This window comes from Ochotona curzoniae, unplaced genomic scaffold, assembly GCF_017591425.1.
Source record: "Ochotona curzoniae isolate NIBS_2020 unplaced genomic scaffold, NIBS_Ocur_1.0 scaffold_3208, whole genome shotgun sequence".
Classification (NCBI taxonomy): Eukaryota; Metazoa; Chordata; class Mammalia; order Lagomorpha; family Ochotonidae; genus Ochotona; species Ochotona curzoniae.
In genome coordinates, this window is record NW_024467106.1 from 61,171,281 (window position 1) to 61,192,194 (window position 20,914).

The window sequence follows — 20,914 nt, forward strand, 5'->3', positions numbered from 1 at the left end:
CGTGAGAGGTCTGGGAAGGACCTTAAGAACAGGGTAGATCCTGGGTCTCCCGGTTGCCCCAGCTGCAGGAATGGGCAGTGCCTTCATTGGGTCTGTTCTGAGGGAGTGGCCATTTGTTCCGTTGGCTGGGTTCCAGGCTCGTGTGCCATCCTAAAGCAGCTTCCGATAGCTTGTGGGAACCTGTTGCACAAGGAGACAAATGAGTCTGGAAGGGTAGGGTTCACTATTCCCAGGTCAGGAGGCTGGTGGGGCCACGGATGACATGGCCAATAACCAGAAAGCCCAGATGTTACTCAAATGGACGCTGCAGTGAGGAGACAGGCCCTGAGGGACCCCTGGCAGGGAGGCCCCCACCTCCACAAGTCACAGCTGCAGACTCTGGCCAAGCCATGTTGTGTAGAAGCTGGTTACCTATCAGAGTCCTTAGGTGACCTCTGGGTCATGGACTTGCTGGCAGTCCATGGGTGCCCCTGACTTTCTTGGTTCTCACTCAGCTGTGGAGGCTCTGACATCCCTTCCGGCAAAGAACTAAGCGATGGCTGCGAAGGCGGCTTTGGTGGGGGCAGGCTGGAGACCAGAGCATCACGGAGACACCACCGCAGGTCCACACGTGCCCGCTCCCGGCAAGAGAGGGCCAGCCGGCCCCGGCTGACCATCCTGAACGTGAGTGGAGGGTGAGGGGGGCATGGGTGCGGCATGCTCTCTCTTGTATGATCTGATGCCCGCTGACTGTCCTCGTCCATCCTGGCAGGTATGCAACACAGGGGATAAAATGGTGGAATGCCAGCTGGAGACACACAACCGCAAGATGGTGACCTTCAAGTTTGACTTGGATGGAGACGCGCCTGATGAGATTGCCACGTACATGGTAAGGTGGGGCCCCAGCAGCGGTGGTGCTGAGGCCGTTAACCTTGCAGGGCCTGGGGCATGCATGGGGACAGGCAGTCCAGGGTGGCCCTGTGAAGGGCGTCCAGTAGCCTGTGGATGTGATGTGGTCTCTGCAGCTGTCTCCGGGACTGTGGGTCTGTCTGCACCTGTTCTGTCTGCAGAGCCTTTGGGTGTGTATGGTGATAGCTTGCAGGGTACGACCATAGCTGCCCCCAGGATGGTGAACGTGAGTGACCCTAGAACACCTTGCCTGGGTCTCAGGTTAGCAGGAGGGAGCAAAGCAGGCGGTGTGGTGTCAGCGGAAGGAAAAGTGTCCCCAGTGCTTCATGTCCTTGAGTTTCCTGCCAGCCTCCCCGCTGGGCAGGGACTTCTGCCAAGCCCTGCATCTCTGTCCCTGGTCCCCGGTTCTACCGACACCTCTGTCCTACCCATGAAGTCCTCTTTGCTCATAAACTTCTCACAGTGTCACGCTTACTGGCCCCAGGGTGTTCCGCTGTGCCCTCAGCAGTTCTGTGAGGCCCTAAGAAGACACCCAGCACACACAGAGACGCACAGACGAAAGAGATGCTCACACACCCAGGACTCCCTGGGCCAGGGAACAGAATAATGAAACATTTTAAGTCAGTGACCTCAATTGTTCTGTGTGGGTGATGGCCTGTAGGCAAGCAGCAAGCTGCACCTTGGGCCTTGGCCTTACCCTGGTTTCATTAAGTCCCAATTTGGGCTTTAAGGGGAGTCTTACCTGTCTGTCTGGAGCAAGTGGGTTCCTTGGTATCTGCTCCCCAGAGGTAGCCTGGATAGGACCCCATATCTGGCCCACACATGTGGCAGGGGCTCCATATATGGCCCCCACAGTGGTAAAGAGGATATAAATTATTCCCATGCTTTTTAGTAGCACCGGGAAGCTGCTCTTCAGGGCCGTGGTGGTGGGGCAGTGACAGGCATAATACTGCTGGGAGCCAGTTGTTCATAGGCCCAGGAGCAGGCAGGGAGAGAGGGCAGAGTTAGATGGAGCAGGTAGGGGAATTCTCACCAAGCTGACTCAGCAGGATTCCTGCTACCATGGGGTTAGGGCAATGGCTTGTTGGGACCCAGGTTGAGATGTGGTGGGGAAAAAAAGTTGCAGGTAACTGTTTTTGCCTTCTCTATTGCAACAATAAAATCCCTGAAGCCGAGTAATGATAAGAGATCAAGGTATGTGGTCATGTAGCCCGTTGTGCTGGGGACCAGAAAGTCTGTGAGCAGGGTGCCAGCATCGCTTGGCACCAGGTGAAGGCTTCCTGGCAGGGTGGAGCAGGTGCCTGCTGTGGGATGCCATCGTGGGGCCTGATCCACCTTCATTCCCAGTCCCCCAAAGGCTCTGCCATCACATTCCATCTGTTTTTGACCCAAAGTACAGCAGCAGCCTCAATTCTTGTCTCACAGGAAAAGAGAATTTTCATGTGGACAGTTTTAATTTTAAAGCAAGATTTATTAGAAAAGCTGAGAAAAGTGGCTCCAATCTTAGTGACAGGAGGGGACTTTAAGAGAGAAAGAACCCTCAACCCCTGCAATAGTGGCAGGAGGAAAGAAATAAAAGCTCAAGTTAATGGTGTGGGGGATAGGGTCTTTTAAAACTTCACATCCAAGGAGTTTCTCCATAAACAAAGGAGAATTCCTGGTTTCCATGGTGCCTGGCCTTGGGACAAAAGGCCCAAAAAGGTGTTATTGGTGAATTTCCTCAGACCCTTAATAATGATAAAGAAGCCAGTCTGACACTGCACTCCTTGGCAATGGCCAGAGCTGGAATTTAGGTGGGGAACTGATATGTTAATGTCACCCTTGTTGATAGGTTAAATATGCACTTGTCTCTTGGGAGAATCCAAGACATGGTGGAGAAAGTAACATTTTATATTTGAGAAAAATGGGCGACCCAGAATACCCTAACTGCCTGCTACCCAGTCTGACTCCTCACACATCCACCTAGGGATTTGCGGAGTAGGCTTCCAACACAGGCGCTTCTGCGAGACTTGGCAAACCCTGGCAGGGTCTTGGTTGGCAGTGAGCAACTGAGCGATCACTGAGGTCTCACCCAGGTGCTGGGACAGCGTTTCAGGAGATGTGCCATGCGGGCCTTTACGCCATGCATAGATCTGTTCACATGGTGAAGCTCAGTTCAAGCATGAGGGCTTGTAGCATGCTTGCTTGGCTCTGGTGGCAGCACCATTGGCTGGTGTTGCTTCTGTGCTTTCCCCCCCTACCCCTGCCGCCCCACCTGCCTGTGACCGTAAGAGCTGTGGGTGCCCTGTTCCTGGGTTTGTAGCAGTTTCCTCAGGGGTGTGTCTAGGCTGTCATGCGTATGGGCACACCAGCCTCCACACACCAAGTGATGTGGCAATGACTTAACAGAGAGCCTTGTAAAAATGCCATCTTCTCAGCCTTGTTTTGACTTAATACTGTTGTGCCCAGATTTTGAGATCTCTGGAAATCACCAGGAGTCTGAAGTCGATCCAAGTGCACAAGGATGGTTTATTTAAGCTCAGCACATCCGAGCCTGGGTTATTGGTTGAGAGCAGGCAGCTGGCTGACGGACTGGCCAGCCGGCTGGGACCAACACCCCTTCCTGGAGCGTGGACCCCAACAGCACATTCATAGGGTTTTTATAGGGGTTGCCCACCATAGCTTGAAAGGGGGCAATTCACAATAGCGTGCAAGGTGAGGGGAAATACTACACAATCCCTGCCTATCTGCTGGACAGCCCATGCCTCCAGCAACTAAGGGAGGCACCCACTTAATTACTTGGAGCTACTTGTGAGATAACCAGTCAGGTGGGCCTTGATTCATAAGAATTGGGGCCCATCAGTGCTAAAGGTCACCTGGGCCGTTCGACCTGCAAGCTCATGCAGTTTCTTAGTAGCAGTGAGCTATGAATGAATGGTTGGGCTTTTGACACTGAGGTTCTTCAATACCCTGACTCTCGCCTCTTTGCCTTGCCTTTACAAGCATGCCCATTGCGGAGGATTGGAATTTGACACTTTTGAGCCCAGTCATCAAAAATTCCCCTGCAAAGCAAGCATGACGACAGTACCTGCATTTGGCCCCCTGTGGGGTGCCCAGCTCCTGTCCCTCACACCTGCCCCTTTCCTGTGCCTCTAGGAGGCTGAGTGGAAGAAGGGATGCTTGCACGGTGGGGCGGGTGCAGTTCAGTGTTCCCCTCTTCCTCACATAGCGACCACGGAGGGTCTCAGCAGCCGCAGATGTGTGGCATCTGTGTGGATGAACTTAGAATGTCAAGGGTTCATGTTTTGGCATTGACTGCCACTCAGACCACGACACTCTGTTTTCTCTGTACATAAAAAGAGGCGTGTTTTTCTATTCATTCATTTATTTTTAAAGCAATCCTCCAGTTTTCAGGGATTCTAGCTCAGTGATTTTTCCCAAACTGGGATATCACATGCCCTCTTGCCTGGCAGGGCACCCCCCATGGCATCTTGCCCAGCAAATGGTCAAGGTCTTCTGTGGGGATTGATAGGACAGACAGCAAGACAGTGCTTAAGGGAGAAATGATTGTGTTAAACTACACTGCTGCCATCATCCAGGCTTTTAGGATGACACACCTCGTCTAAGAAGACTGACCCCAAAAAGCCAGCCTGCAAAGCTCTTGTTACAAAGGCCAGGATATGCAAGCTTTTGTTAATTCACTATCTTGGGTGGAACTAAGAGTCTCTAGAGTTGGTTTCCCTATGTTAATTAATTAAAGAAAGCCTGAAGGGAAGAGCAACACAGCAATCCTGAACAAAGGGAGAGGAGGAGGAGATGGCCTTGGGGATGGGGAGCCTTCTTCAGGACAGGAAGAAGAGATAATATTGGACTTGATTGCTCCAAGATACCAGGTGTTTTGGCTGGTGAAAAGTCCCTGGGCCACAGATAACTCTCAGCTCCTTCAGCTTTTTTTTTCCTTAAGATTTTATTTATTATTATTTTTTTTTATTGGAAAAGCCAGTTTTTAGAGAGAAAGAGAGGAAGATCTTCCATTTGCTGATTCACTCCTCCCAAAACAGCAAGACTACCGAGACCAGAATGATGATAAAAGCAAGGTTTTATTGGGATCTGCTCCCGGGGGAGGTTCACTGGTTCAAGGTCACTCCTGGACTGAGCCAGGCCTTCCTTAAGTAGTCATGCTGTGGGCCTTGAGGTTAAGGTGTGTGCTGTCTTCTGCTTGGTTGGGGCCGGCTATTCTCGGCGGGAACTTTTGATACCACCTAGGGGTTTTCTGCCTTTTCCGTGGTCCTCCTGACTAACACTCCCCAAGTAGCCACATCAGCCTGTCCAAAGCCAGGAGCTTCTTATGGTTTTCCCTTTTGGGTGCAGGTTTCAAAGGCTTTGGACCATCCTCGATTGCTTTCCTAGACCACAAGCAGGGAGCTGGAAGGGAAGTGGAGCAACTGGAATACAAACCGGTGCCCATGTGGGATCCCGCGTGTCCAAGGCGAGGACTTCAACCACTAGGCTACCGTGCTGGGCTCCAGTTGTAGTCTTCTTGCCCTACAGCTCCAGTCACAGCAGGCTGCCTGGTCTGCAGCCATGGCCTGTCCCTTGGACAATGTCACGGTCACATGCACCCTCAGCAAGGCTGAGACCCATCCACTTCTAAGTGGCCTGAGCCACAGGCCCGCCTGTCCCACTCTGGGGACTCTTTCTCTGAGAAGAGCCTTGGGGCTGCTGAAGGGGACCCCATGGGGAGGCCAGGCCCCAGCAGTTCTGGTGAAAAACAGGTGTGCCCGCATAGCCAGAGCTTGCCGCTCAGCTAGGCATTTGGGCTCTTCCCCCAAAAGGGAGAGTAGTTGGTAAGGACTGCTGCTGAAAGCTCTTCAGGGACAGGGAGCACGGACCACTTGGTGGCCACTGGGCCTCTCGGAGCCCTGCTTCTCCAGTGGAGCCACTCATGCTCCTGGCCCACCCCAGAGTGGCCCTGCTGCACTTGCTGAGCAGTATGACCTCTGTGTGGGGATGCAGTTGCTCGCCCTGTCAGGGCAGTAGAGTCCTCACCAGCCATGCCTGCCATAGGTGGAGCATGGTTTCATTCTGCCTGCTGAGAGGGACACGTTCATCGAGCAGATGAAGGAAGTGATGGACAAGGCAGAGGACTTGCTCAGCGAGGACACAGACGCTGACCGGGGCTCGGATCCTGGCACCAGCCCCCCGCACCTGGGCACCTGTGTGCTGGGTGCAGGCGAGGTGAGACCTCAGAACCCTGGGCAGTGGGCTGGGCAGATGGCTGCTTCCCTGAGGCAGCCGTGCCGACTGCTGACGCCCACCCTTCCACAGGAGAGTGGACAGTCACAGGTGAATGCCCCCGTGTATCAGCAGAACGGTGAGTCCCTTGCCCGAGTCGTGCATGCTGACTCTCCTCTGTTGACCCTCTCTCAGCAACTGGCCTTTGATAAAATCCCCCACCTAATACAAACCGGCTAGCTCCAGCCGTTGTCTTGTGGGAGTGTGTGGTGACCAGGGTCCCTGGTGGAGGACAGCCACATATTCTAAGTACCTGTTACCTGCTGACCTACATCACCACCACTATGGCTGGTGCTGAGGCAGCCCCAGAACTGCACCCAATCCAGGCTGCTCTGGGAGGTTTGGCTGCCAATGGCTGGGGGTGAGGGGTAAGAGAAGAACAGATAGAAGGGCCTTGCCTTCAAGGTTCATGGGACTCCTGTGTCTTGGAGGGAAGCTGTTTAGAGTTAGCATGAAGAATGTGGGTTCCTTGCCCATCAGTCCCCAGTGACCTTAGGGGCGGCGGGTTCATTGCAGGGGCGGGGGCTCTCTGCGTGCAGAGGCCCTCCCTCAGCGCACCGTCCTTTACAGTTCTGCACACAGGGAAGCGGTGGTTTATCATCTGCCCTGTGGCTGAGCACCCACTGGCCGATGCCCTCGAATCGTCACCTCCTCTGCCTCCAAGCTCCCTGCAGTCTGAAGCCAGCCAAGGTAGGAATGGCAGCACGCCAGCCCCACCTCCCGGAAGTAACCCTCCTCACTGCCCATTTGCCCCCTAATCAGCAGAGCGAGGAAGTACCACCAGGACCTTTGCATGTGGGAGGCTCAGGCAGCAGGTGTGTGCTGAGCACTGGCCTGGCCTCTTCCAAGCTGGGCTGTGGGCAGTCTGGGGAGAAGCCCGGTTGGGGCCTGGAGGAGTGTGACTCCAGCCGTCAATGAAACTGGCCCACTGCACCTGCCGGTGCAGATCATGACAAACTATGCTTAGGAACTTTGGAAACATCCTGATTTGATGCTCTTTTAAGAAGATGTGACTGACTAGGTAACCAGACCTAACTTCATTGAGCAGCTATGACATAGCTAGAAGTTCATTTCAGTTTCATATCTTCCAGCAACTCACCTTTAGATTTTTGCTGCCACAGTGAAATTCTTAACACGCTGAAAAGTCTACCACTAATGAAACCCCACACACTGAGAACTGGGGCCCTCAAAAGAACGGGCTGGATCCTGCTCAGGCTGGGAGACCAGGATGAGGAGACTCACCTGCAAAAGTCCACTTCAAAATCAACAAAGGTTCAGGGGTGACCTCTTGATTTTAATGCACAGCCACTCACAGGAAGGTGAAGCAAATTGTCAGTGCAGTTAAACTGATAACCTGTAAGCTGAGTGACCCAGGAAACCTTTCCCAGTCATTTTGTGTCTTTAAATAGGTGGAGTAGGTCGCATTGCTAATAATGTGGATTGACATCCACGGGAAAGGGCAAGAAATGGCTGAGCTGTGAAAACGATCTGCTTGAAGGCCTCGAGAACCTGAATGGTGGAGCATGATCTGGCCGGGTCTCGGCAGGATGCTGAATGAGGGATGAGAGCTGTGTGTTGGCCCCATTTTCCCTGGGAGCCTACCCTGTGGGTAGGGCTGCCTAGGAATCCAGGTGTCCTTCCGGCCGTGTGCCTAAGAGAGGGGGCCTACTGCCCATGCTCTGAGGGTGGGCTCTGCTGAACCTGTCTGAGGAGGCAGGGTCCAGTGTCGTGCTGAGTAGCCAGGCCCCAAGGGTTCACAGCTCCCTCACCAGGGCACTCTCAGCTCTGTGCTCTTGGGAGGAGAAATTAAATCTCTTCTGTGGAGGCAGTGTTATTTTGGGGCTAGCATAATTTGTGCGGAGAAATCTGTGGGTACAGTATCCGATATAGTATTAAGGTCTGAAATCGCCCCTCTGTTGGATAGCAAAGAACCAGACGTGGATGCAATCAGCAAGCAGAGTTTATTGAGCTGGCTAGCCAGGGTCAGGCTCCTCAAACGGACACGCAGGACCGGTGGATGAAGCAAGACCCCGAGCCAGGGGCAAGTCAGATTCTTATAGGTCAGTTTGACCGTTACAGCAAAGCCCGCACCCGCGAAAAGCACTCCAATCATTTTAAAGCAAATCTGAAACACTCCAATCAACTAAAGGCCGCGAAATGCCTAAAGTCTCTATTCATCATGACAAGACAAAACTATTCTAAGCTAGGGGGTTACAGATGCAAAGCAATAGGTAGCATATCTGAAATACAGACCATGGGGCTATTTTATTTTTACCCTAATCAGGGCCACTGACCCTTACTTACATCCTGAGCCTGGGTGCAGTGGACAATGGGCTCTTGCTCTTATCAGTGCCTGCAAAAGACCCACTGACCCTTACAACCTACGCCTGGGAGTGTGGCCCAAGTTATTTGTATAAACTTCTTTTTACTTTAAATTCAAGTTGCTTTTGACTTACTCAAGCCACTTCTAATATGTATTCCTTTTAACATTTGGTTGCTTCTAACAATAGAAGGGCTGACTTTGTGGGAGAGTGATTGGGCTGCTGCTCGCCATGCTGGCATCTCGTATTGGAGCTATAGGTCGAGTCTTGTGGCTGCTCTGCTTCTAGTCTGGCTCCCTGCTAGTGCTCCTGGGAGGGCAGCAGAGGATGGCCCAAATACTCAGGTCCTTGCCAGCAACATGGGAGACCAAAATCCAGTCTGGATTCCTTCTTTCCTCTGGATGCGTTGCACCAATACATGGAAGATCTCTTTTTCTTTCTTTTTTTTTTTTTTAAAGATTTTATTTATTTATACTGGGAAGTCAGATATACAGAGAGAAGGCGAGACAGAGAGAAACATCTTCCATCCGTTGATTTGCTCCTCAAGTGGCTGCAATGACCGGAGCTGTGCTAATCCAAAGCCAGGAACCCCGGAGTCTCTTAAGGTCTCCCATATGGGTGTAGGGTTCCAAGGCTTTGGGGCATCCTCGACTGCTTTCCCAGGCAATAAACAGGGAGCTGGATGGGAAATGGGGCAGCCAGGATTAGAATTGGCGTCCATATGGGATCCTGGCAGGTGCAAAGCGGGGACTTCAGCCAATAGGCTACCGCCACGCTGGGCCCAGATCTCTTTTTGTTACTGTCTCTGTTATTTTAGCTTCCAATTAGTAAGATAAGTCTTTATAAAAAATGATCTGGCATATATGATAAAAAAATATTATGGGTTTTAGGCCTGGTATGGTGGCCTAGCGGCTAAAGTCCTCTCCTTGAACGCACCGGGATCCCATATGGGCACTGGTTTTAATCCCTTGCGGCCCCACTTCCCATCCAGCTCCCTGCTTGTGGCCTGGGAGAGTAGTTGAAGACGGCCCAAAGCCTTAGGACCCTGTACCCATGCGGGAGACCTGGAGGAAGTTCCTGGCTCCTGGCTATGGATTGGCTTAGCTCCAGCCTTTGCATCCGCTTGGGGAGTGAATGAATGAACGAAAGATCTTGCTATCTCTTCTCCTTTCTGTATATCTGACTTTCCAATAAAAATAATAATAAGAAAAAAAATATATATAGCCATCTCAGCATTTTTTGATGCTGAGCTTGACTGTAAATCTGGAACAGGCACGTGACAAAGCTGAGTACCTGGGGAAGTAGCAGCCGCATGAGGTTGGGGAACTCAGCAGGAATCAGTGCCCCACAGTGGGTAGGTGACAGGGGGGCTGCGCAGAGATCCTCTGGGAAAGGAAACACCTGCAGTTTAGCAGGTAATCCCTGCCCTGAATTCTTCTGGGTCTCCCTATGCTTTGCTGTAGGCTGAAGGAAACAATGAGAGTCTGCCAGCAGAGTCTCCCCTGCTGGCAAAGGCGGTGGGGACCCAGGGACACCAGACAAAACCCATTGCCCATTGTTCCTTCTGCCACTGCACTGCCTGGCGTAGTCATGGGACTCACTGGGCCCCAGCAGTTGGGAATGGGAATCCTCAGGAATGCGGGCGTACGTGCCAGGGGAGACAACTGTGTAAAGCCAAACTCTGGGGAGCACCCTCACCCTGTGTGTGCTCGGATGTGACCTTAATTAGTATAGAAACAGCTGTGAGAACTGGGCTGATGGTTAGACACCACCTGCCTTCCAGACTGGCCCCTAAGGGACACGCACGTGTGGGAACGGAACTTGCAGGCTGATCCTAACCAGGCCGCTTACCTGCTGGAGCAGAAATACCAGTGTCAGCATAGGCTCCAGACAGGCTGATGACTTCAGAATACTGTCCCAAGTTTGGAACATATTCTAGAATTATTCAGTAAATGAAAAACTCCAAAAATGTCAACTTGATCTGACTCAAGGAGACATGAAAAACTTCATAGAAAAATGAAGTTTAAAAACTAAGTTTATTTTATTGCAGTGAATTTTGAAATCCATGTAATGCTTTTTTTTTCTCATAATAATAATTTTCATTTATTTGCTGAGGAACCCTTTCGTACAAGGTTTTAAAAACTGAGCCCCAGAATCAACTTAAGTTGTAGTACTGTTTTTCACAAGCTTTGTGAAGTCTTGTCATGCCAATGACAAGATGACAGAGATGTCAAAATCTGGCTGTCACCTTGTGAATACACTTGAACAAGCCATCACAGACCTTCAAATGAATGCTAAACTAGAAATTATCAATAAAGATAAAGAAGGCACAAAGAAGTAACAGATGGGAGTTTTAACACTGAAAATTAAAATACCTGAAGTTATCTAACTAGAGCAAATATGACAAAGAAAAATGAAGCATGCCAAGTAACGGAAGGTCTAATGTTGTCTAATTTTGGAGTTTGAAAAGGAGAAAAGAAAGTGCAATGCTGAAAACATATTTAAAGAAATCGTTATGAAAGCTTCCCAAGTTGGGAGAAAGGCTTCGACCTACATATTCAAGATGCTAAGCAAACCCCACGTAAGGTAAACAGAAATCCATGCCCGGAAACAGAATCAATCTGCTGTAAAATTAAAGAAAAAGAAAACAAACCCATCATGTCAGCAGCCATCCTTTCCTTCCTGCCTGCCTTCCTTCTGTCTCTGTCTTTCATGTTTGAGAGATCTTCCATGCCTTGGTTCACTCCTCAGATGTCTGCGACAGCTCAGATTGATCTGCAAACAGGAGCCTAAAACCCGACCTAGATCATCTCCATGGGTGGGCTGCACCTAAGTGCTTGGGCTGTCACCTGTTGTCACCTGTTGCCTCCCACGGTGCATGACAGCAAGAAGCCAAAATTGAAAGTGGAGCTGTACTGGAACCCAAACACTTCAATATGAACTGTGGTCATGCCAACTGTTGTCTTAACCTGTGCACAAAAAAAAAAAAAGAAAAAGAAATCACCTAGAAGAAGGCAAAGAGAAACTGAGGATTAAAAACAGAAGGGAATAAGACAAAAAGACAATAAAATAGTGTAAACATACCAATAATTAAATTTGAAGCAAACATTTTTAAGGATTTATTTTTACTTGAAAGACCAGGGACACAGAAAGAGATCTTCTGCCTTTTGGCTCACTCCCCAAATGACTTCAGTATCAAGGACAGAACTAGATTGAATCCAGTATTCTAGAACTCCATTTGGGTCTCCCATTTGGGAGGCAGGAACCCAGGTACCAGGTCATCTTCTACTGCTTTCCCAGGAACATTAGTAGGGGGGTCAGGTTTAAAACAGAGCAACTCGGACTTGAAACAGCATTCTGATATGAGTGCCAGTGTTACAAACATTGGCTTAACCCACTACTCCACGAAACTGGCTACGAAAGTGTCTAACAGATACAGATCGTGAAAACATCCATATATGTTTTGAAGCCTCAGTGTCTAGTATGTATATGTTCTCTACTAGAAACTTTAAATACAATGATAAATACTAATTTAAAAAGACATTGTGGACCCGGCATGGTAGCCTATTGGCTAAAGTTCCCACCTTGCATGCACCAGTATCCAATATGGCCAGTGGTTCATGTCCGGACCGCCCTACTTCCCATCCAGCTCCCTGTTTATGGTCTGGGAAAGCAGCAGAGGATGGCCCAAAGCCTTGGGTCCCTGCACCCATGTGGGAGAGCTTGAAGAGGCTCCTGGATCCTGGCTTTTGGATCGGCTCAGCTCCACTTGGGGAGTGAACCATAGGATGAAAGATGTTCCTCTCTCTCTGCCTCTCTCTGGCTTTCCAATAAAAATAAATAAATCTTTAAAAAACAAATAAAAACAGAAACAAGATGAATTAGGGGTGGCCGTTGTGACTCAAGAGCTTCACTTCTGAGTCAGCTCCCTGTTGACGGCCTGGTAAAGCAGTAGAGGGTGGCCCAGGTCCTTGGAACCCTATACCCACAGGGAAAACAAGAGGGCTGCTGGCTTTGGATCAGTTCAGCTCTGGATGTTGTGGTCATTTGGAAAGTGAACCAGCAGATGGAAGTTGTCTCTCTCCTCTCCATAAATCTGCCTTTCTAATAAAAATCATTTTTGATGAATTGAAAGCAAGAAACCTGCAAAATAAAGATAAATCAATTGGTTTTCTAATAAAAATGATAGATCATTAGGAAGACAATGTCTTTGTGATAAAAACAGAACACAAAACAACACAAAAATAATGAACTGTAAAATAAAATGTCAAGTCAGTAAGATGACAAAAAGAGCTGCCAGGAAGTTCCGCTATCAAGAATGAAAGAGCACACCAATGAAGATAAAGGATAAAAGGCTATTCCTGGAGTTCTTGGGACAAGCCTATAGGCAGAAATTGGACAACTTAGATAAGTCCAAATAAACTGTAAACTACTAAAATATATCCAAGATGCAATTGGTAATCTGAATATTCCTATACCTATTTTTTTTGAAAGATTTATTTATTTTTATTGGAAAACAGATTTGTAGAGAAGAGGAGAGAAAGAAAGATCTTCCATCTGCTGGTTCTTTCTCAGGTGGCCGCAACGGCTAGAGCTGAGCCATTCTGAAGCCAGGAGCCAGGAGCTTCCTCTGGGTCTCTCATGTGAGTGCAGGGTCCCAAGGCTTTGGGTCCTCCTTGACAGATTCCCTGGGCACAAGCAGAGAGCTGGATGGGAAATGGAGCAGCCAGGATATGAACTGACACTTGTCTGGGATCCTGGCACATGCAAGGCAAGGGTTTAGCCACTGAGCCTTCACACCGGGCCCGACCCTTCTACACCTATTTAATAGAGAAAATTCGTAGTTTAAAAATATCGTCAAGATTTTTCTTTTAGGGCAATCTACTGATAATGACAAAGTGATTCTACCTAACATTTTTGAAGCATAATTCTCATTCTGTACAATCAAGAAAATAGAGAAAGGAACTTTAAAAAAAAAATTTATTATTAGTTTGTTTGAATGAAAGGCAAAATTAGGTCTTCTATCTGCTAATTCACTCTGCAAATGGCTGCAATGACTGCAGGAAGCTAGGAGCCAGGAGCTTCATCCAGTCTCCCACTGGCTGTGTGACCCAAGGACCTGGGCCACCTTCCATTGCTTTCTCAGGCACATTAGCAGGGAGCTGGGTGGGAAGTACACCAGCCTAGACTTGAACCAGTGCTCATATGTGATGCTGGTAACACACTGCCTTTGTCCACTACATCACAGTGCAGTCTCAAAAAAGGCAAATTTTATAAATGCTGTTATAAGGCCAGCATTGCCCTAATTAAAAAAAAAAAGAAAGAAAGAAAAAGAAAAATATGAGCAAAAGCAGTGCTAAAAGTGAAAATAACAGTTACCCAAGTATCATGAATGTGATAGGACAAAATCCTCAATTATAAGTTAGCAAGACAGCTTATTTTTTAAAGTGATTTATTTGATATAAAAGGCATAGTTATACACACACAGAGATACTCAGAATAGGAAGAGAGAACGAATCTGATTTGCTGGTTCACTTCCCAAGTGACTGTAGCGTCTGGAGCTGGGTCGGTTGGCAATCAGCTTCCTCTGGATCTCCCACGTGAGTGGTCCGGCTCCTAACACTTGGGCTACCTTCTTTTGCTTTCCCAGGCACATTATCAAGGAACTGGATCAGAAGTGAAGGAAATAGGGACACAAACTGGCACCCATATGGGATGCCACACTGCTGGCCCTGGCAGAAGTTAATTCATTACAGGAACAATATACCAAGACAAAATGGAAAGAATTTAAAGAGTCAACTAATTCAACATATCAATGGTCTAACGGCAGAAACAGCTGAACAAATAAAAAATTCATTTATAAAAAGTTTTCAACAAAACTGGAACTTCTCAACCTGGCTAAAGACTTCAGGAAAAACAAAATAAAGCCTGGAGCTAACATTACTATTTTAGTGGTGAAAGACTGAAAATCCTCTCCCAAGTTTTGTGAAAAAGGAAAGAATGTCCATTATCACCATTATCATTGAGCATCAAACTGGAGTCTTTTTTGTTTTTTTAGTGCTTTATTCATCCTCATTTATGCTTTAAAAAAAAAAAACTTTAATTTTATTTGGAAAGTCAGATATACAGAGAGGAGGAGGGAGAGAGGAAGATCTTCCTTGATTTGTTACCCAAGTGGCTACAAAGGCCAGATCTGAACTGATCAGGAGCCAGGAGCCAGGAGCTGCCTCTGAGTCTCCCACACAGGTGCAGGGTCCTAATGGCTGGGGCTATTCTCAACTGTTTTCCCAGGTCACAAGTAGGAAGCTGAATGGGAAATGGGGCTGCCAGGATTAGAACTGGTGCCCATATGGGATCCTGGCATGTGCAAGGTGAGAACTTTAGCCACTGGGCTACCATACCAGACCCCAAACTGAAGTCTTAACCAGACTCCAAGAAGGCAAAAAATAGAAACAAAAGTATGTGATTGGGAAAGAAAGAACCAAGATCTGTCCTGTCATCCACTGATTCACTTCTCAAATGGCCACAATGGCTAGGGTTGAAACAGACTGAAGCCAGGCCTGGGATCTTCATCTCGGTCTCCCATGTGGGTGTCTAGGGCCCAAGCTCTTGGGTTATCTACTCTGCTCACCCAGGCACATTAACAGGAAGCTAGGTCAGAAATGGAGCAACCAGGATTTGAACCAGCTCCCACATGGGATTCCAATAACCCTCTGCACCCCAGCAGCAGCCCCAGCAGATATTCATAGTGCAGTGTTGGATGGTTTCTCTTTGACGTGAGCAACAGTAAGAGTGCTCACTAGTGCCCCCATCTCCATCTGGTATTCAGTATCCAATGTCCTGATAGCACAGTAAAGGGAAGACAAAGAGAAAGAAATGAAACACAATGGAGTAAGAGAAGCCCAGGCCCTGCCTCATGCAGTCAGGTCTGGATTTGGGGGACTGGAACCCAGCATTTCCCTCTAGGCAGTTGCAGTCTTAAAAGCCTTGAGCAATTTTTGTAAATGTATAAGACATGGCACTTTCTTATCAGTAATTTTCATTTAAAGAAAATGCTGTTCTTTTGGGAAAATGGTTTCCCAAAGCAAATGTCTGCTTCTTTGAGTTGTTGCCAGCTCAAGTTGGGCTTCTTCTGTTATCTGTTCCAGCATCAGCCTCTTTGCCAAGTAGAAATAAATACTCAGTGCGTGCCGTTCCCTGTGGTGACGCCCAGAGCTGAGTCACTGCCCTCTAACGTTAAACAGCCCAGTTAGGCTGTGCAAAAGGTGCTGTTCCTTCCAGCATTACTCCTTGGCATCAAAATTGTAGATAGAATAGGGTGATACCTTTTTGAAGTTGTTTATTTGGAAGATTTTTAAAAATGAAAAAAAGGAAAGAGATGAAGTGGGCAGAGGGGAGAGATTTTCATGCCTCACTTCCTCCTGTGTCTCCCTGCAGTAGCTGAGTGAGAACTCCGTGCTGCCTCTGCCCCCATGGGTGATGCGGCCCTAAGCACGTGAGCCATTAACTGCTGCCTCCAGCATGCACGCTTGTGGGGAGCTGGAGTGGGTGCAGAGCGGAATTTGATCCCAGATACTCCAGTAATGGAATGCAGGCATCCCGAGTGGAAGCTTTGCACATAGCAACATAACACTCCAAGAAAAACCATCTTTGACTCACAAGCTTTGGCTCTAAGATACATGAAATTGTTTGCAAGGGATACACTTGCTAACTTTTTTTCCCCCCACGTTGAAGTGGAAATCATTGCGGAGTGTTTTGGCAATAACATGACTTTATGGGTTTATTTTATGGGTTTTAATGATTGCCTTGAAGAGTAGGAATTTGGCTCAGTGGATGTGATGCCTGCGTCCCTCATCGGGAAGACCTGGTTGGCTTGAATTCCTCGCTCAAGCTCCTGATAATTCCAGATTGCTGCTAATGTGTATCCTGACAGGAGCAGTGATGGTTCAAGCCAATGAGTTCTTGCACCTGTGCTGAGGCCTGGGCTGAGTTTCTTAGTCCCAGCATTAGCCTGGCTGGCCTTGGCTGTGAGAGGCCCTGGGGAAATGAGTCAACAGATGGAAGCTCTCTGTCTCACCAATGAGTGACTGACTGAATGAATGACGTGATAAGGATTGGAAAGGAAGAAATTGTATCTGTGCTGATAAAGTGATGGTACATGTAAGAATTAATACTTCCCATAACTTGTTAGATTCATAATGAGTTAATGAGACAGATGCACAATGCAGTTTCTTTGTAAATACTAGTAACAGAAAAGTGGAAAACTGAACTTTTTTGCTTTTATTAACATTAAAATATCAACCATAGGTGAATATAACGAATTTATGAACGGTATATAAAAAATGGAATGAAAAGATATGTCATGTTCTTGGACTGGCAGATTCAATATCATAAACATGGACTCAGGTTTAGTGTGATCCAATTTAAAAATTTAGTAATTTTTAAAAGATGTATTCATTTGAAAGGCAAAAATTGGAGAGACTCCGGAAGAGAGGTGTTTCATCCACTGATTCACTCCCTAAATGACCTTAATGGCCAGGGCTGGACCAGGTCTGGAACTTCCATCTCCTTTGTGGGTGGCGGGGTCCAAGCCATCAGTTTGTCTGCTTTGCCAGGGATGTTAGCAGGGAATGGGTCAGAAATGGAAGAGCCAGGATTCAAACCACTGCTCACAGGGGATGCCAGCGTCACAGATGGCAACTTCACTTGCCGAGCCACAGCAACACTGCCTCCAGAAATACAACAGTTCTAATGGCCATGCTGATGCTGTGATGCTTGTGGAAATGTAAAGACCAGGAGATCCAAGACTGTTAGGGACCAGATGCCATGGCCCACCTGTACGTCTCTAGTCTGGGGAACCAGGATGGGAAAGTTGAGCTGTGGTGCAAGAGCCCAGATGCAGTCACTTCCGGATGAATGGCTGACAAGGGAGGACTGCCTGCCCAGCTGCAGTGTCAGGGTGGTTGCCTTTGCAAAACAAGGATGAGACAGCAGGCTGTGCAGTCGGGCAATGACCCTGGCTGCCAGTCGCACACCATTTATTCAGTAAGAGAGATTGTGAATCTTAGTGTAAAAGGTGAAATTCTTAGATGTAATCAAAGAGGATGTCATAGCCCCTCTATGGGAAATCATATTAAAGTTCATTAAAATGCTGAGGGAAAGGTGGGCATAAGCTTAGCTATATGAAGATCTGCCACCAGCAAAAGATGCCCTCTGTCTAACCCAGACCGGGAGAATTTGTGGGGATATTTGGCTGCTGCTTGTCTAGGATATGTGAAAAACTCTCAGGATCAAAAGAGGAAGACGTGATGGGACATGGGCAAGAGGCCGGGACGGCTGTGTTATGGAAAAAGACATCCAGACGACCTTGAACATGGGAAGCGTGTGCTTTGAGAGTTTTCGTTTCACTCTAGTTGGAGTCACTGTGATCATAAAAATCAAAAGACAGCAAGTGTTTAACAAGGATTTGGAGAAAAGAGAACCCTGTCCACTGTCGGTGAGAATGTTCTGGAAAACAGTATGGAGGTTCCTCCAAAAGTTAAAGCAGATCTGCCTGGTGCCCAGGTATCTCGTTCTGCGTGTACACTCAGAGTTGAGAGTAGGTTCTGGAAGAAGTACCTGTTCCTGCATATTCCTGGTACCGACGACGTGGAAAAAACCCTAAATGTCACATATACGCCATGGGATACTGTTCAGCTACAAAGAAAAGGCAGTTCTGTCGTTCGTGATCCCAAGGATGAAACCTGGGAGATGACTGTCTTGTGGTTTAGTGGCTTAACTGAGCCCAGTGCAAGTAACACAGCTCAGAGCTTGCCAGACTCCACTGACACACAGTCTGTAAATGGTCAGACCTGAAGAAGCAGAGGGCACAGTGAGGGTTGGCGGGACTGCAAGAGGCAGAGCAGCAGACTTGCTCTTCAGCGGGCCTCTGGTTTCATCCTTGCAAGTGGAGAGCATTGCAGAGACTGGCAGCTGCATGGCGAGGGACCCACAGGGGACAGAACGGTACTGCGCTGCGTGCTTGCTCGGCTGCTGAGAGGGTAGCGCTCCTGTTTGTTTGCTTCAGTTATATTTTTACCACAATTGAAAATAAAAACCAAATTAAACCACACACACCCCAGGATGACTTGGGAGAAGGGAAGGGAGCCCCAAGAAGGTGCAGACACTGCTGAAAAGCAGCCTGGCTCCGTGCAGTCGAGGTCACATGCTCCCATGGCAGCTCCTGGACATGCATGAGCCACTGGGGGACCCAGCATGCACTCATCCAGGACGGGTGAGCGTGACAGGTGTAGACCAGAGCCCAAGGACAGGCACTGCTGCCCCTTGGGGGCTGCTTCATCCCTCGGGTACGGGGAGAGTTGCATGAGAGCCATACAGGAAAGCAGAGGAGGGATGCCCGGCACAGCTTGTTACTCCGATGGCAGCGAGTGGGGCTGCCAAGTGAGTGAGCTTCCCACCTCCACTTTTGTGTTTAAATGACAGTTTTTGTTTTTGTACTTTCGGTTCATGTTTTCCAAGGAGTCAGAGGTTTGTTGGGTTTTAGTTTTCAGGAAAGAAAGAGCTCCTAGGTGTGGTCAGTTTGGGTGGTGCTGCCTGTTGGGTCCTGCCAGAGGGCAGGTCTGGCACCAGGCACGACTAACAAGTCATGCAGCTCCATGAGGTCTGGGTGAGACGCTGCTGGCTGCTGCTCCCTGGCCTGGTCTCTGGGTGCATCCCTGCCCCGATCTGCACCAGCTACTTCAGGACAAAGACCTACAGCTGTTCTCTGACCTTACCAAGAACTCGGCATCTGATGGCTTGGGAGTTTCCAGCTTCTTGTCCACCTCTGGGCAAGCAAGGAAGTGCCTAGCAGTTAGCTGCTGCAGCAACTGCAAGCCCTAAGTGAGAACTGGCTGCTAGTCGAAGCTCCCAATGCAGGTTGTGGTTCATGCTGAAGCTGCCTGCAGGGAGCCAGGACCATGTACCCGGTGGTGGTGAACATCCCTGCAGCTGGGGAGGGCAGGCCTGGTACCAGCCATGGCTAACATGTGTTTCTTGTTCCTTCTAGATCCAGCCCCCAGTACAGACCAGCTCCCCTTGAAGGAAGCACCCAGCTTCCCAGCCACTCAGCAGCTCCTGAGCCAGGCAGCCCTCAGTGACTCTTTGGGTAGCACCGCAGCCCCCTCTGCACCATCATGCCCTCCTGGGACTGCTGTACCCCAAGACAAAGCAGCACCGCCTGCCAGCGCCATACCAGAGCCAGCACTAGTGCCAGGGACTGCCATCCAGGCAGGGGGCCCAGCTAGGGCGTGTGAGACTCCCCAGGCACTGTCCGAGACTCGGGATGCCCAGCTCACTGTGCGGCCCCCCAGTGCAGGCCAAGGACCTGCGGCCCCAGTCCCAGAAGCTCCCCGCTATCCCACAGGCTTCGGGGAGACTGCCCCAGCCAGGGAAGCCAGTACCCCAGGGGAGTCCTTTCTGGCCCCGGCCCCTGAGCCCAGCACCCCCAGCAGGGCCTTAGGTCAGGCTACCCTAGGTCATCCAGCGCCCCCGCTCCCCTCTGCTGTGAGTGTCGTGAGCTTGTCCGCCTCTCAGCTCCCCAGCCCACCCCTGGGGCCTGTCGCTCCTCCGCCACCACCCTCAGCCTTGGAGTCGGATGGGGAAGGGCCACCCCCCAGAGTGGGCTTTGTGGACAGCACCATCAAGAGTCTGGATGAGAAGCTGCGAACCCTGCTCTACCAGGAGCACGTGCCCAGCTCCTCAGCCTCGGCCGGGACCCCTGTGGAGGCAGGTGACAGAGACTTCACACTAGAGCCCCTGAAAGGAGAACAGCCCCATGCTGAGGCCTGCAACGGGGACCCAGCCTTGACCCCAGCACCCAGCGGTGCAGCCCCAGGGCCCACCCAGATGTCCCAGCCCTCGGTAAGGAGCCAGCTTCGCCATCCCAGCCATGCAGAGAATCTCCTGCCCAGAACTGGCTGCACCACAGGGGATTTGCCCCCAAGTTGTCCCAGTGGGGTCTTATCAGGCACATGGAGGAACTAGGTGGCTGAGGGCAGCTCTGGACCAGGAGGGGGAGGACTTGCCTCTTAGTCGACATGGGGATAAGACAGGCCTGGCTCAATCCCTTGCCTGATTGTGTTTCTGCCACCAGTTGGAGAAGCTGGAAACAGCCCCCATGCCAGGAGGTGAGACGGAGCAGGAGCAGGGTGCGTCGTCTTCAACAACAGGTAACAGAGCTCAAGATTGCCCAGTGCTACCAGCCCCTTTCAGGCCTGGGACCTGCGCCTGCAGCCTCACCCTTCAGAATCTTGGGCTGGGGCCACCGCCGCATCAGAGCTCACTGTGGCTTATAAAAACCGCTGGGTTCCAGAAGGAGCATTGGGGCAGCGGGGTACAGGGGGCTTCCAGAATCAGTGTAAGGTTCCATATCTTCTACCACCAATGTCACA

At 49.6% G+C, this 20,914-nt stretch overlaps 1 protein-coding gene across 1 annotated transcript in view; it reads left to right on the plus strand.

The window, feature by feature from the left end:
- The window catches only part of WNK2 (WNK lysine deficient protein kinase 2), a 106,444-nt gene that overhangs the window by 64,727 nt on the left and 20,803 nt on the right, over positions 1–20,914 (plus strand). Inside the window, exons 14-20 of the mRNA XM_040963625.1 lie at positions 495–663; positions 752–868; positions 5,935–6,105; positions 6,196–6,241; positions 6,733–6,852; positions 19,531–20,384; positions 20,617–20,692. Of these exons, the coding sequence (XP_040819559.1) occupies positions 495–663; positions 752–868; positions 5,935–6,105; positions 6,196–6,241; positions 6,733–6,852; positions 19,531–20,384; positions 20,617–20,692 (1,553 nt within the window). The remainder of the gene's footprint in view (positions 1–494; positions 664–751; positions 869–5,934; positions 6,106–6,195; positions 6,242–6,732; positions 6,853–19,530; positions 20,385–20,616; positions 20,693–20,914) is intronic.